This window comes from Polyodon spathula, chromosome 9 (genome assembly GCF_017654505.1).
Source record: "Polyodon spathula isolate WHYD16114869_AA chromosome 9, ASM1765450v1, whole genome shotgun sequence".
In the NCBI taxonomy this organism is placed as follows: domain Eukaryota; kingdom Metazoa; phylum Chordata; class Actinopteri; order Acipenseriformes; family Polyodontidae; genus Polyodon; species Polyodon spathula.
In genome coordinates, this window is record NC_054542.1 from 50,908,943 (window position 1) to 50,925,252 (window position 16,310).

General features: G+C 42.2%; 1 protein-coding gene across 2 annotated transcripts in view; it reads left to right on the forward strand.

Annotated features, from left to right (window-relative positions):
- Positions 1–2,076: 2,076 nt before the first annotated feature.
- The window catches only part of LOC121321017 (gamma-aminobutyric acid receptor subunit beta-3), a 54,588-nt gene continuing 40,354 nt past the window's right edge, over positions 2,077–16,310 (forward strand). For both annotated transcript variants that reach the window (XM_041259914.1, XM_041259913.1), the window contains exons 1-3: positions 2,077–2,739; positions 2,833–2,924; positions 3,044–3,111. In XM_041259914.1, coding sequence (XP_041115848.1) covers positions 2,660–2,739; positions 2,833–2,924; positions 3,044–3,111 — 240 coding nt within the window. In that variant the 5' untranslated portion in view covers positions 2,077–2,659. The remainder of the gene's footprint in view (positions 2,740–2,832; positions 2,925–3,043; positions 3,112–16,310) is intronic.

The following is a 16,310-nucleotide window of genomic DNA, read 5'->3' on the forward strand; positions in this document are numbered from 1 at the left end:
TCATATATATATATATATATATATATATATATATATATATATATATATATATATATATATATATATATATATATATATATATATATATATATTTATACTATACTTTTTATCATCTCTACAAAATGTCAATGATCCACTCATACTTCTCCCAATGTACTGCAATCTGATCAGCTGAACAAGCTGCAGAGGGACTGGATTTCCACCCCTGCAATCTGATCAGCTGAACAAGATGCAGAGGGACAGGATTTCCACCCCTGCAATCTGATCAGCTGTCTTGGGGGAACGCTTTGCCATGGCATGAGGTTCTGTCTCTTTCAATTTAAATGTACATTTCCAGGAATGGAACAGGAGCAGAGTTCCTCTTTAAAAAGACAGATTCTGCAGCAATTTGGAATACTATGAAATACCAAAGCTATTTTAACAAATGTATTCTTCTTATTATTTAGATTAATTTTTAGTTAAGTCTTCACAACCAGGGCAACCCTGTGGGCTCAGTATAGCTCTCAAAGCCTCAAAGTGCATCTTATGCACAGAGTGTGACAATGAACTTCTCTCCCGGTTGCACTGTGACCCATTTGCTGTGACAGTGTTGCAGGGGGACAGGTTAATGGTGCACTCTGGAGTACCTGATGTACATACGAGTACATTAGAAGAATTAGTGAAGGTAGCTGTGCTCGATCATACCCATACCTAGCTGCTCCTAAGAGACATACAGGGCCTCATTTGCATTGGTGACATATTTAAAACAAGGTAAGCTATGTAGAACATTAAAGATAGAGTTTAACCATTTAACTCAGATGATCTCCACTTTACACTAAGGTGCATTTGTCTCTCTTTAAATGGAAGCATCAAACATCATGGCTATATTTAGCAGACCTTTAACCATTAAGATTTAGAACCTGTATTCAAACAAAATAAAAATAAACCTGTAAATAAAATGAAACATACAGTATAGTAAATAGGTTTAGGTTTCAGGGTGTTTATTAATTAAATACAGTTTGATATTCATGCAATGTTTCTTGATAGCTGTTAAATAAGTACATTATAGCCTTTGAATTTGCAGAACATTCAATGTTTTTTCATAATCTTTACTTGTTTTAGTCTGTGCTGTTTCTGCAGTCAGGTTTATTTGGAATGTGATGCCAGTATTATCCACTAGGGTCAAACTCAGTGTTTCCGGGGGAGAATTTACCAGTGCGCACCCTTAGTGTTTCCCTAGTGGTCATGTTTACACTGGCCTCATTAGTCTAGAAATAATAAGTGTTAATGTGATGGATAGACCCCACTTTGTTGTTTTCTAATATGAGCTAATATGCAATAAAGGTAACTACAGTAACTGAGCAAAGTAAAAAGTAAGGATCCACTCTAATATTCTGGCATGATTTTAGAGAGAAACACACATCACAACATTACACTAACATCTATGTGTATGTTTGCTCAGTTTAAGAGCCTTTCTATCCTAAAAGCATTTTGCACTTGGCTTTCAAAACTTGTACTGAACGATTTAAAAAAAATGTAATTCCAGTACATTTAGTATACATCTAAATGTAACCTTACACCTGTGTGCAGCACCATTCTTACCTCCTGAATATATTTGCAACGATCAATTCCATAAATATCTCTGATTTACTGGGAATGCAGCCGCTCCTGAAGAGTGTCTGTACATCAGAAGCTACATCCGAATGAATACCTTCTTACTATCGTGTTTGCAGAACTGAGGGGGCGTCTGTTCCATTGGTGACATTGGATATAAATGTAATACATAACGGGTTGCCTCCCTTAGTGATAGAATGCAGTCTGCAACATTGTACCACGAATAAACAGAACTGCACGCAAGCAGTTTCCTCTGGCTTGTCTCTAAATGAGCCCCCCTCTGTTGTATTCATCCCGAAGGGAGGTTCGCACCTCAGTACCATTGCTGCTAACCCCCGGAGCTTGTATGTGATCGTGAACTCTGCCAATCAGCTGGACCCCACTTCTACAAGCTTTCAGCCCCGCGTATCACGTGGGTGCTTTGCTATATAGTGAATCCTTTATGCCTGGCACGTCAATTTTCACAAACAAGCCAGCGTGGGTTGGGATCATCCAATTTCAATGACTGTCCAGTGCAACACTAAAAACCCTGGTTTAGGGCTCTCAATATAAACAGGATACAAGTATGGAATTACACGAAATCGGAGGTATTGCACAGAGATGATGTTTCGCGTGAAAGCATAATCTTATTGCGGTCGATGTATGTCACGGTTTTATATAAAAAAAAGATTGTTGTAAAGGGGGAGGGGATATTACAAAGGGGTTATCGAAGAAGCGGAAAACAAAACTGAAGAAGCGCGATGAAGTGAAGTGGAGGTCAAGTTAATCAAGCCAGGAGAGTCAGTACTGCTTCGCCGGCGATGTCTTGGGCAAAATGCATCATCTTTCCCGAGAGCTCTTTTTAATTACATCTCTCACTCCCAAGGAGGGGTGTTGGACACAATAGATTGAGCCGAAACCTTCTCTCTAACACACAAGACATTTCACCAAAAAAAAAAAAAAAAAACTTCTTCAAAGACCTGTCAATTGAATACATTCTGCTTTAGGCGCTTGGGTTGCGTTTAGGTGGTACTTAACAGCGTTGTGTTGACACAGTTCTGTTGTTTATAAAAGATCACCTTAAGGAATGTGGGGGTTTCAGAGAAGGCGACTGTTTGGTATTCTTTCGGCACCAGTCTTAGTAGCAGTGGTGTGCTGTGCACAGAGGTAGGCATTTCACTTTACACTGTTGGAGCGAGCGATTCTTCTTTCTTATTAAAAACAGATTTCATCCCGGTGTGTTTGTTTTCTTTCTTACAGCGCCAATGAGCCGGGGAACATGTCGTTTGTAAAAGAGACTGTGGATAACCTGTTAAACGGATATGACATACGCCTCAGACCAGATTTTGGAGGTACGTCTGCTCTTGTTTGATAGTTTGTTTGTTTACAACAGTGTCTATGTGAATTAACGAGCGCTCCGGTTAGTACCTCACAATATGCTTCACCGAGATATTTTATGGTTCTCTTTTAGGTCCCCCGGTTGCTGTTGGGATGAGCATAGACGTAGCCAGTATAGACATGGTATCAGAAGTAAACATGGTAAGCGACACATGAGTGCTTTATGAACTGTCTGAATTTCCTGCGAGCACGAGGATTACATGCTACACCCATGCAGGACATGTCACGATATAGAAGGGGTATCTTGACAGGCCACTGTAATTGGCCTAATGTTTGTTTGACAAAAAAAAAAAAAAAAAAAAAAAAAAAAAAACGTTTTCAGTTACTGATATGAACTAAAAAAATATTGAAATGGTAACTGCCCGATCTGGTACACGAGATATTAATGTACTGGAATCTTGTAGTGCATGAAGACTGTTTGTTATTAGCATCTTATAGTTTACATGAAAACAGCAACGAGACGTTCAGCTGTGTGTGAAGAAAGGCTAATTAGATGCTATGCGTGCCCTGAACCGCATTAGTTATAGCCCTGTCTCTGGGACTCTGCATATACAATTAGCAATTGCATATTTGACTGAAATAAGCAGGTGATTTAAGCGAGTATAATTAATATCCACTGAAGCGGGTGCTAAGCGTGGCTCGTGGTAAACGTGTTATCTTTCGGGTGTTCTGTGTGAGGTCGTTATTGCAACGCGAGGACTTGCTCTAACTCCGACCTTACTATCGTAACGTGTGTAGAATAGACTCTATAGCGTCTGTTGAAAATCTACACGCTGAGATCACAGGGATAAACTTATTTCAAACGACACGTTATGACAGGAGGTGTGTCCGATTGGGATCCACGCGTTTGCCTATGCTTTACACGTTCAAATGTAAATGTATTGTATCCCGTTGTGCGCTGTCCAGGGTACTGAAATGTGAACTCCACGTGGAATTGCATCGGTACAGCTTGCTGCCAGCGCACAGACCTCTTATTACTTGTTGATTGTCTTTGTCAGTTGCCTCTGTGTCAGTTGCTCATGGATCACAGACATTACAAGCAGCAACATTAACAATGTCGGAAATGATTGTGCAGTATATCTTTTTTATATTGTAGAGTTTCAACGTGTTTTAACTGGTGATATGTTAAGCCTTAGTTTAAAAAAAAAAAAGAATAATAAAAAAAGTTAGGTGTCAACTGGACTTTAATGCCTGTATAAACATATCATGATGTCACGATGCCCGAAACACAAGCTGTTTACAAAAATGCAATTTTGTAGAAAATATTTTTGTTTGACTATTTTGCAGTTCCTCTGTTAACGCGGTCGTGACTTGTAATTGTTGCGCACATGTTTATGCACGATGAATGGCAGATTTGTAAACCTGCTATGTTCAAAAGATTCACTGCAGAACAGTGGGTTTGGCAGGTAGAGGCATCAGAAGCGTCAAAGCATTGCAGCACCAATACCACGGGTCTAAGAGGCCTAGAACCTGGCGTCAATAAGTATTATTGCCTTAACACTGTAATCCAATATTGACGAGTGTGGTCTTCAGCAAACATTACATATATAAACACTACATACACACACATACACACAAACACATGCAAACACACACACACACACACACACATACACACACACACACACACACACACACACACACACACACACACACTATATTACAGTACATCATCATGGGAGCCAATAATAAAATTGTGGCTCTTGATACACAAGATAAGGCCACCATTTGGAAGAACACCATACAAACTGCTGATTCTATTCATTAGAAAGGGATGCAGACCACTTGAGGTAGGGACAGTTTCCTTTTAGTACTAGTGAATACATAACAAGTTTACCAGAAATCTATCTTTGGCATTCACTTAATAAAAAATATTTTTAAAAAAAACAACTATATGAGCATAATTTGGATATTTTATTGAATATTAATAATCATAAAGGTAGTACAATATTTTATGTTAGACTTTGAAATGTCCTATAGCAGGGGATCTCAAACTCAGTCCTGGGTACCCCCTGTGGCTATATCAAACATTCTGTTTTCAGTTCTTAAACAGTTGCAGTTCAAGTTACTTATACAACGTTATAGCTAACTTGAAATATGCAACTGTTCAAGATCTGAAAACAAGTAGGGCCCACAATGCAGACATCTGACACATTTCCATAGGGATTGCAATGCAGACTCCTGACACATTTCCATAGGGATTGCAATGCAGACTCCTGACACATTTCCATGAGGATTGCAATGCAGACTCCTGACACATTTCCGTTGGGATTGCAATGCAGACTCCTGACACATTTCCATACGGATGTAAATCTGTCTTGATTCTGCAGGTGATGGTTTATCTGTGGAACTAATGTGGAGGTTGAAACCTGAGATGGTTTAAATTTTGACCTTAAGTGCTCATTATCAGTTTATTTATTTATATGTCTTTTTCTGAAATCTTAGACCTGTATCAAACATTCTAAATTGGTCTATGCCTTCCTATAATCTGGGCTTCCTGATTCTAATGCATTGTTTGCTGGCATTCCTGCTAATGCTTGGTTTAAACTCAATTAAGAAAGATGCTGCCTTTAAAGAACACAGAGCTAACACAATAATTCCAGTGCATGTTACCTGGAGTTCATGTCAGAGCTGTCACATGTTCCTGTATGAAACACACACACACACACACACACACACACACACACACACACACACACACACACACACACACACACACACACGCTATTGTAAAGGTGAATTGCATCTTTTACTTAAGCTATCAATAAAGAAAAGGCTATTTATCTGGTAACACTGTACATTGTGTTTCTAATTACTATGTATTTACATAGGAGTTACTTAGTAAAAACATGTGCACTTACACACAATTACAATATTAGTATATATACTGTAGTTACAATGTACTTCATGTGTAAATCTATTTGCACAATGTGACCCGCAACCCTAATCTTTTTCTGATACAATTGTGTACTTACATACATCATGCACAAAGATTTACACAATAAGTACATTGTAACTATGCATATTAACTGTTACACTGTACTTTATGTGTAAGTCTTTTTGCATGCTATAATCCCAATCTGAACCCTAAGCCTAACCTAACGCTATCCCTAACCCTAACCCTAACCCTATACCTATCCCTAACCCTAACCCTAACCCTAACCCTAACCTTACATTATCCCTAACCCTAACTCTAACCCTCCCTCAACCTAACTGTGACCCTAACTGTAACCCTTAACCTAACCTTAACCCTAACCCTAACCCTAACCCTAACCCTAACCCTAACCTTACACTACCCTAACCCTAACCCTAACCCTAACCCTAACCCTAACCCTAAACCTAACCCTACCCTAAACCCTAACCCTGTGATAGGGATGTGGATTGAACTGTTGGTGTGGAGTTGGGATTTACACTGATTGGAAAACTCTAACCCTTACCCTAACCTTAACTCTAACCCTAACCCTAACCCTAACCTTACAATATCCCTAACCCTAACTCTAACCCTCCCTCAACCTAACTGTGACCCTAACTGTAACCCTTACCCTAACCTTAACCCTAACCCTAACACTAACGTCCCTAACCTGAACTCTAACCTTAACCCTAACCATTTTCTGATACATTTATTTACTTACGTATTTTGTACAAAATAACTTACACGTTAAGTACATTGTAACTATGCATAATACCATTGTAAGTTTATGTAAGTTCACATGTATTCACTAAGTAACTACCACGTGAATGCACTGTAATTGGAAACACTTACTGTAAAGTGTTGCCATTCACCTTTACATGCACTTAACCTGCACTTACTTATATCTGTGTTGTTTTTCACTAGTTTTGAAAAGTGGCACTGACTCAAAAGCTTAGTAAATGTGCTCTAATGAGTCTGAGTTTGTTTTCATTTTCCTCTCGCGTGTGAAGATGCATTAGTTTGTACGAGCATTTGTTTGTGATCTAAAGTGAGTTAAGAGTTGAGGTTTTGAATAGCTGCTCTTGTTTCATAAGAACATAAGAACATAAGAAAGTTTACAAACGAGAGGAGGCCATTCGGCCCATCTTGCTCGTTTGGTTGTTAGTAGCTTATTGATCCCAAAATCTCATCAAGCAGCTTCTTGAAGGATCCCAGGGTGTCAGCTTCAACAACATTACTGGGGAGTTGATTCCAGACCCTCACAATTCTCTGTGTAAAAAAGTGTCTCCTATTTTCTGTTCTGAATGCCCCTTTTTCTAAACTCCATTTGTGACCCCTGGTCCTTGTTTCTTTTTTCAGGCTGAAAAAGTCCCTTGGGTCGACACTGTCAATACCTTTTAGAATTTTGAATGCTTGAATTAGGTCGCCACGTAGTCTTCTTTGTTCAAGACTGAACAGATTCAATTCTTTTAGCCTGTCTGCATATGACATGCCTTTTAAGCCCGGAATAATTCTGGTCGCTCTTCTTTGCACTCTTTCTAGAGCAGCAATATCTTTTTTATAGCGAGGTGACCAGAACTGCACACAATATTCAAGATGAGGTCTTACTAATGCATTGTACAGTTTTAACATTACTTCCCTTGATTTAAATTCAACACTTTTCACAATGTATCCGAGCATCTTGTTAGCCTTTTTTATAGCTTCCCCACATTGTCTAGATGAAGACATTTCTGAGTCAACAAAAACTCCTAGGTCTTTTTCATAGATTCCTTCTCCAATTTCAATATCTCCCATATGATATTTATAATGTACATTTTTATTTCCTGCGTGCAGTACCTTACACTTTTCTCTATTAAATGTCATTTGCCATGTGTCTGCCCAGTTCTGAATCTTGTCTAGATCATTTTGAATGACCTTTGCTGCTGCAACAGTGTTTGCCACTCCTCCTACTTTTGTGTCGTCTGCAAATTTAACAAGTTTGCTTACTATACCAGAATCTAAATCATTAATGTAGATTAGGAATAGCAGAGGACCTAATATTGATCCCTGTGGTACACCGCAGGTTTGGTTAGTTTAAATTTGTTAACCTTAGCTTTATTCTTTACTATTGGGGATTTAAAAAACACATCAAATGAGACCATGTTGTGGTCTGAGTTTGCCAATGGTTCTCTGACCTTTGTTTTAGTTATTCTATCTTCGTTATTTGAAAAGACTAAATCAAGGCATGCCTCCCCTCTAGTGGGTGCCTTCACAAATTGTGTTAGGAAGCAGTCATTTGTCATTTCCACCATTTCTATTTCATCCTTCGCGCTACCCACCGGGTTTTCCCATTTTATTTGGGGGAAGTTGAAATCCCCCATTAGTATGGCTTCTCCTTTGCTACACACATTTCTAATGTCATTGTATAACAGATTATTGTGCTCACCGTCTGAATCTGGCGGTCTATAGCATGCTCCTATTATTATGCCTTTTGAATTTTTGTCTGTTATTCTGACCCATATTGATTCGGTTTTATTTTCTTTGTCCAGGTTTAACACCTGGGCTTCAAGACTGTTTCTTATGTATAGCGCTACCCCTCCTCCTCTTCTGTCCTGCCTGTCTTTCCTATACAGTGTATATCCACAAATATTATATTCGTCCCCATCACTCTCAGATAACCACGTTTCTGTAACACCTATCACATCATAGTTACCTGTTAGTGCAGTAGCTTCAAGTTCTAGAATTTTGTTTCTGATACTTCTAGCATTTAGATAAATACATTTAATGGTTGTCTTACCTGAGTTGTTGTTCTTGTTTTGATGCGGTCTCCCTTCTGTTTTTTTGTTGATTTCTCCCCCCTTCTTTTCTAGTTTAAGGAAGTTAGTTTCCTGTGCATTGCATGCGGATGATGATGAGGAAGAGGCTCTTCCATTACATTATTGATGCAGTACTTTAATGGTTGCTTTATAGTTTGATATTATTGGTTCACAATCGATCAGCAGTGTTGCGTTTTGGCTATTAATGAGGACCTTACTATAATATTACACCAGCCGGGCCGGGCAGGCAAAGGAACAGGTTGAAGTGACTCACCCAGAGGAAACACTCTAAAGGATGTGTTTAATAATTAATACAGAAAATACAGCAACATTTGCCACAGTAAAATTGCATTCAAAACAGAAAATAGGAGGCACTTTTTTACACAGAGAATTGTGGGAGTCTGGAAGCAACTGTCCAGTAATGTTGTTGAAGCTGCTACCCTGGGATCCTTCAAGAAGCTGGTTGATGAGATTCTGGGATCAATAAGCTACTAACAACCAAACAAGTAAGATGGGCCGAATGGCTTCCTTTTGTTTGTAAACTTTCTTATGTTCTTATTTTCTATAAGTGGATTGGATTGTAAAACCTTATATTTTGCATTTACAACACTTGGCAATATCAATCCTATGTTAACACACTTCAGGGATGTATCGTATTTGACAGTGAAGTCACTGGAGGAACGATGCATCAAAAGCCTATATGCAGCAGTAGTTTGGGTTAGTAGGATGTGCAATGCAGTAGATTGGGGTAGTGGGGTGTGCAATGCAGTAGTTTGATGGTAGTGGGGTGTGAAATGCAGTAGTTTGTAGTATGGTAGTGGGGTGTGAAATGCAGTAGTTTGATGGTAGTGGGGTGTGAAATGCAGTAGTTTGATGGTAGTGGGGTGTGAAATGCAGTAGTTTGATGGTAGTGGGGTGTGAAATGCAGTAGTTTGATGGTAGTGGGGTGTGAAGTGCAGAAGTTTGATGGTAGTGGGCTGTGAAGTGCAGTAGTTTCGGGTAGTGGGGTGTGAAGTGTAGTAGTTTGATGGTAGTGGGCTGTGAAGTGCAGTAGTTTGGGGTAGTGGGGTGTGAAAGTGCAGTAGTTTGATGGTAGTGGGGTGTGAAGTGCAGTAGTTTGATGGTAGTGGGGTGTGAAGTGCAGTAGTTTGTAGTAGTTTGATGGTAGTGGGCTGTGAAGTGCAGTAGTTTCGGGTAGTGGGGTGTGAAGTGCAGTAGTTTGGTGGTAGTGGGCTGTGAAGTGCAGTAGTTTCGGGTAGTGGGGTGTGAAGTGCAGTAGTTTGATGGTAGTGGGCTGTGAAGTGCAGTAGTTTCGGGTAGTGGGGTGTGAAGTGCAGTAGTTTGATGGTAGTGGGCTGTGAAGTGCAGTAGTTTCGGGTAGTGGGGTGTGAAGTGTAGTAGTTTGATGGTAGTGGGGTGTGAAGTGCAGTAGTTTGGGGTAGTGGGGTGTGAAGTGCAGTAGTTTGGGTTAGTGGGGTGTGAAGTGCAGTAGTTTGATGGTAGTGGGGTGTGAAGTGCAGTAGTTTGTGAAGTGGTAGTGGGCTGTGAAGTGCAGTAGTTTGGGTAGTTTAGTGGGGTGTGAAGTGCAGTAGTTTGATGGTAGTGGGGTGTGAAGTGCAGTAGTTTGATGGTAGTGGGGTGTGAAGTGCAGTAGTTTCGGGTAGTGGGGTGTGAAGTGTAGTAGTTTGATGGTAGTGGGCTGTGAAGTGCAGTAGTAGTGGGGTGTGAAGTGCAGTAGTTTTGGGTAGTGGGGTGTGAAGTGCAGTAGTTTGGGGTAGTGGGCTGTGAAGTGCAGTAGTTTTGGGTAGTGGGGTGTGAAGTGCAGTAGTTTGATGGTAGTGGGCTGTGAAGTGCAGTAGTTTCGGGTAGTGGGGTGTGAAGTGCAGTAGTTTGATGGTAGTGGGCTGTGAAGTGCAGTAGTTTCGGGTAGTGGGGTGTGAAGTGTAGTAGTTTGATGGTAGTGGGCTGTGAAGTGCAGTAGTTTCGGGTAGTGGGGTGTGAAGTGCAGTAGTTTGATGGTAGTGGGCTGTGAAGTGCAGTAGTTTCGGGTAGTGGGGTGTGAAGTGCAGTAGTTTGATGGTAGTGGGCTGTGAAGTGCAGTAGTTTCGGGTAGTGGGGTGTGAAGTGCAGTAGTTTGATGGTAGTGGGCTGTGAAGTGCAGTAGTTTCGGGTAGTGGGTGTGAAGTGCAGTAGTTTGATGGTAGTGGGCTGTGAAGTGCAGTAGTTTCGGGTAGTGGGCTGTGAAGTGCAGTAGTTTGATGGTAGTGGGCTGTGAAGTGCAGTAGTTTCGGGTAGTGGGGTGTGAAGTGCAGTAGTTTGATTAGTGGGCTGTGAAGTGCAGTAGTTTCGGGTAGTGGGGTGTGAAGTGCAGTAGTTTGATGGTAGTGGGCTGTGAAGTGCAGTAGTTTCGGGTAGTGGGGTGTGAAGTGCAGTAGTTTGATGGTAGTGGGCTGTGAAGTGCAGTAGTTTGGGGTAGTGGGGTGTGAAGTGCAGTAGTTTGATGGTAGTGGGGTGTGAAGTGCAGTAGTTTGATGGTAGTGGGGTGTGAAGTGCAGTAGTTTGATGGTAGTGGGCTGTGAAGTGCAGTAGTTTCGGGTAGTGGGGTGTGAAGTGTAGTAGTTTGATGGTAGTGGGCTGTGAAGTGCAGTAGTTTGATCGGGTAGTGGGCTGTGAAGTGCAGTAGTTTGAGGGTAGTGGGGTGTGAAGTGCAGTAGTTTGGGGTAGTGGGGTGTGAAGTGCAGTAGTTTGATGGTAGTGGGGTGTGAAGTGCAGTAGTTTGATGGTAGTGGGGTGTGAAGTGCAGTAGTTTGATGGTAGTGGGGTGTGAAGTGCAGTAGTTTCGGGTAGTGGGGTGTGAAGTGCAGTAGTTTGATGGTAGTGGGCTGTGAAGTGCAGTAGTTTGGGGTAGTGGGGTGTGAAGTGCAGTAGTTTGATGGTAGTGGGGTGTGAAGTGTAGTAGTTTGGTGGTAGTGGGCTGTGAAGTGCAGTAGTTTGGGTTAGTGGGGTGTGAAGTGCAGTAGTTTCGGGTAGTGGGGTGTGAAGTGCAGTAGTTTGGGTAGTTGTGATGGTAGTGGGCTGTGAAGTGCAGTAGTTTCGGGTAGTGGGGTGTGAAGTGTAGTAGTTTGATGGTAGTGGGCTGTGAAGTGCAGTAGTTTCGGGTAGTGGGGTGTGAAGTGCAGTAGTTTGATGGTAGTGGGCTGTGAAGTGCAGTAGTTTCGGGTAGTGGGGTGTGAAGTGCAGTAGTTTGATGGTAGTGGGCTGTGAAGTGCAGTAGTTTCGGGTAGTGGGGTGTGAAGTGCAGTAGTTTGATGGTAGTGGGCTGTGAAGTGCAGTAGTTTCGGGTAGTGGGGTGTGAAGTGCAGTAGTTTGATGGTAGTGGGCTGTGAAGTGCAGTAGTTTCGGGTAGTGGGGTGTGAAGTGCAGTAGTTTTGGTAGTGGGCTGTGAAGTGCAGTAGTTTCGGGTAGTGGGGTGTGAAGTGCAGTAGTTTGATGGTAGTGGGCTGTGAAGTGCAGTAGTTTCGGGTAGTGGGGTGTGAAGTGCAGTAGTTTGATGGTAGTGGGCTGTGAAGTGCAGTAGTTTCGGGTAGTGGGGTGTGAAGTGCAGTAGTTTGATGGTAGTGGGCTGTGAAGTGCAGTAGTTTCGGGTAGTGGGGTGTGAAGTGTAGTAGTTTGATGGTAGTGGGCTGTGAAGTGCAGTAGTTTCGGGTAGTGGGGTGTGAAGTGCAGTAGTTTGATGGTAGTGGGCTGTGAAGTGCAGTAGTTTGATGGTAGTGGGCAGTGTGAAGTGCAGTAGTTTGATGGTAGTGGGGTGTGAAGTGCAGTAGTTTGATGGTAGTGGGGTGTGAAGTGCAGTAGTTTGATGGTAGTGGGCTGTGAAGTGCAGTAGTTTGGGGTAGTGGGGTGTGAAGTGCAGTAGTTTCGGGTAGTGGGCTGTGAAGTGCAGTAGTTTGGGGTAGTGGGCTGTGAAGTGCAGTAGTTTGATGGTAGTGGGGTGTGAAGTGTAGTAGTTTGATGGTAGTGGGCTGTGAAGTGCAGTAGTTTCGGGTAGTGGGGTGTGAAATGCAGTAGTTTTGGGCTGTGACATGCAGTAGTGGGGTGTGAAGTGTAGTAGTTTGATGGTAGTGGGGTGTGAAGTGCAGTAGTTTGGTGGTAGTGGGGTGTGAAGTGCAGTAGTTTGATGGTAGTGGGGTGTGAAGTGCAGTAGTTTCGGGTAGTGGGGTGTGAGTGCAGTGTAGTAGTTTGCATGTCGGGTAGTGGGCTGTGAAGTGCAGTAGTTTCGGGTAGTGGGGTGTGAAGTGCAGTAGTTTTGGGTAGTGGGGTGTGAAGTGCAGTAGTTTGATGGTAGTGGGCTGTGAAGTGCAGTAGTTTCGGGTAGTGGGGTGTGAAGTGTAGTAGTTTGATGGTAGTGGGCTGTGAAGTGCAGTAGTTTCGGGTAGTGGGGTGTGAAGTGTAGTAGTTTGATGGTAGTGGGCTGTGAAGTGCAGTAGTTTCGGGTAGTGGGGTGTGAAGTGTAGTAGTTTGATGGTAGTGGGCTGTGAAGTGCAGTAGTTTGATGGTAGTGGGCTGTGAAGTGCAGTAGTTTGATGGTAGTGGGCTGTGAAGTGCAGTAGTTTCGGGTAGTGGGGTGTGAAGTGTAGTAGTTTGATGGTAGTGGGCTGTGAAGTGCAGTAGTTTCGGGTAGTGGGGTGTGAAGTGTAGTAGTTTGATGGTAGTGGGCTGTGAAGTGCATTAGTAGACCCAAACAAGCAACCTGCTGCAGGACCGTCTTCTTACCTGTGACCCGACCCGCTTTAATAAGACCCGCGACCCGACCCGAACCCACAAGTGTTTGTCCTTTACCTACTGCCTGGGTCGACTGACTCGCTCCCACTCAACATTCACACATAGATATCTCTACCATTCTCCACAGATTGAGTTTATACGATAGGCAATACAGCGTGGTCATTTTCTGTAGTGGTCTGGATATATTTTAACATTGTAACACATTACATTTTCGCAGAGATGTGCCTGTTTTGTGGCTGTCATTCACAAAAACATAATGACAGGTTTTACAAGCAACAAATCCAGTCACATGTTCATTATTTTCATTTGTGATGATTCCAAAATAATTGCACACTTGTGATTTACCTCTCACACTATTATCCACTACATGATATAAACCCTGCGCTACCTTTTGTTTCACTTCGTCCACAGGCATTTTTAATATCACCAAGCAGATGTGATAAAAGGATCTTGCCACGTATCAAACAAACGGCAAAACAAACCGAGAACACTGCTTAGTCAGCTGACTGCTCCCTAAATACCAGTACATTTACCGCAATACGTTATTTGGGAAAGGGCTACAGGCAAGTATGCTGAAAGGACAGGAAATGTTTTTGGTGACCTGAAAATTAAATTTTTTCTCAGGCACCAGAACCGCAAACGCTGAAAAAGTTTACATTCCGACCCGATCCCAACCCACTTTTCCGGGTCACCTGAGCCAATGCAGGATTCTCAAGTAAAGCACACATATGCGCCAGTACTCTCCTTGAGGAATACAGCCATTTTGTTCACAGCTGACTCAGTAGGCGGAGCTCGGGTGTATACAGGAAATGTGTGGATACGGGGTTAGTTAGGTGGGGATAGTGACGGTTCCAGCTCTGTACCTCGTATAATCACGGTTTCAACTCTAATTGCTTTGTGTGTTAAAAAGTACAGTATTACAAGTGAATATCTTGTTGGAGAAACACATACCTGGATGGAAAAAAGCCAGGGGACAGTTGATGCTGCTGGAACGAACTGCTTCACATACTCGTGTAATCATCATAACTATCAGTTTTCAGATAGGAAGAATGGAACCAAACTAGAAATTAACAATTTGCGCTGACGAAAGCTACCAGTCCTGTACCCACAGCTGTTGAATCAGCCACTCACAGCCCCAAATGTTTTGTGCTTCAACTGGGGCCATCTGACTGCTTTTATATACTTTCATGTGCTGTTGTTTAACTTGGGCTTTCCACTTCTATAATTTAGTTTCAAGCATGGTGGTGTTCTAAGCAAGGCATTGATCCAGAGACCTGGGGAATAAAGCAAGTGCACCTCAGAGGGTAGATTAGACAGTGTGTGCTAAAACGTGAAGCACACTTTAACCGGTTGAAGAACTCACATTAGTACTAGTACCAGAATCAGCTTTGTGAATTAATGAATCCCACACCAGCAAACCTAGCTCTCCATACCTTTGCCATGTGTAGCTGCTCTCCGAATTACCAGAACAATGGCTCATTTCTTCCTGTTCAAATAGTCTGCTGTCATGGTTACAGCCGTGGTACAGGAGAAGCTCCAGGCACAGAGACATGCATGTGGAATTTACAAGAAGGCTAGTTGCTCATTAGAAAGGCACATTAAGCTAGCAACAAGTGTTTTTATGTAACCGAACAAACAGCATTGCAATTAATGTAAGTTGTACAGCCTCAAGAAATGGGTTTCTTATTAATAGGCTGCTATAGCAAGACAGTGACCTTTTGCACTATGGTGTTCCCCTTTTTTGGAATAAAACTTTCAATTGAAATATGAGAAATATAATTTCTATCACCATGCTGGGGAACAAGAATGGAAAGTACCCCCTACTGAGCAACCAACATCAGATCCTAAGACATCAAAGATGCTTTACAAACCACCCATCCATGCACTGAGCAGAGACAAACCACCCATCCATGCACTGAGCAGAGACAAACCACCCATCCATGCACTGAGCAGAGACAAACCATCCATCCGTGCACTGAGCAGAGACAAACCACCCATCCTTGCACTGAGCAGAGACAGCCTTTCTTGACTTTCAGGATTTTACGGAAATATAGTGGAGTAAGGATACAGCTGTGCATCTGGGATTCAGACCAAGTCTGCTCCTTTTCAGTGTTTTAAAGTAGGTGCAGTACTTGCAAAATAATACATTGAAAATTTAATTAAATGAAAATCACATGAAGTAGAAAAGCCCCTGCAACCCATTGCAAAATGAAGAGCTTTCATGATGTTTCAATAAGTACAATCCAAATAATTATGTTGCTCTAAAAGCTGAGTGACTTCCAGTGCACACTGTGTCTTCATTGCAATGGAACCCAGCGCACACTGTGTCTTCACCGCAATGGAATCCAGTGCACGCTGTGTCTTCACTGTAATGGAATCCAGTGCACACTGTGTCTTCACCACAATGGAATCCAGTGCACACTGTGTCTTCACTGTAATGGAATCCAGTGCACACTGTGTCTTCACTGTAATGGAATCCAGTGCACACTGTGTCTTCACTGTAATGGAATCCAGTGTACACTGTGTCTTCACTGTAATGTAATCCAGTGCACACTGTGTCTTCACTGTAATGGAATCCAGTGTACGCTCTGTCTTCACTGTAATGGAATCCAGTGCACACTTTCTTCAGTGTAATGGAATCCAATGCACACTGTGTCTTCACTGTAATGGAATCCAGTGCACACAGTGTCTTCACTGTAATGGAATCCAGTGTACACTTGTCTTCACTGTAACAGAATCCAGTGTACACTGTGTCTTCACTGTAATGGAATCCAGTGCACACTGTGTCTTCACTGTAACAGAACCCATACACAATGTGTCTTCACTGTAACGAAATCCAGTGCACACTGTGT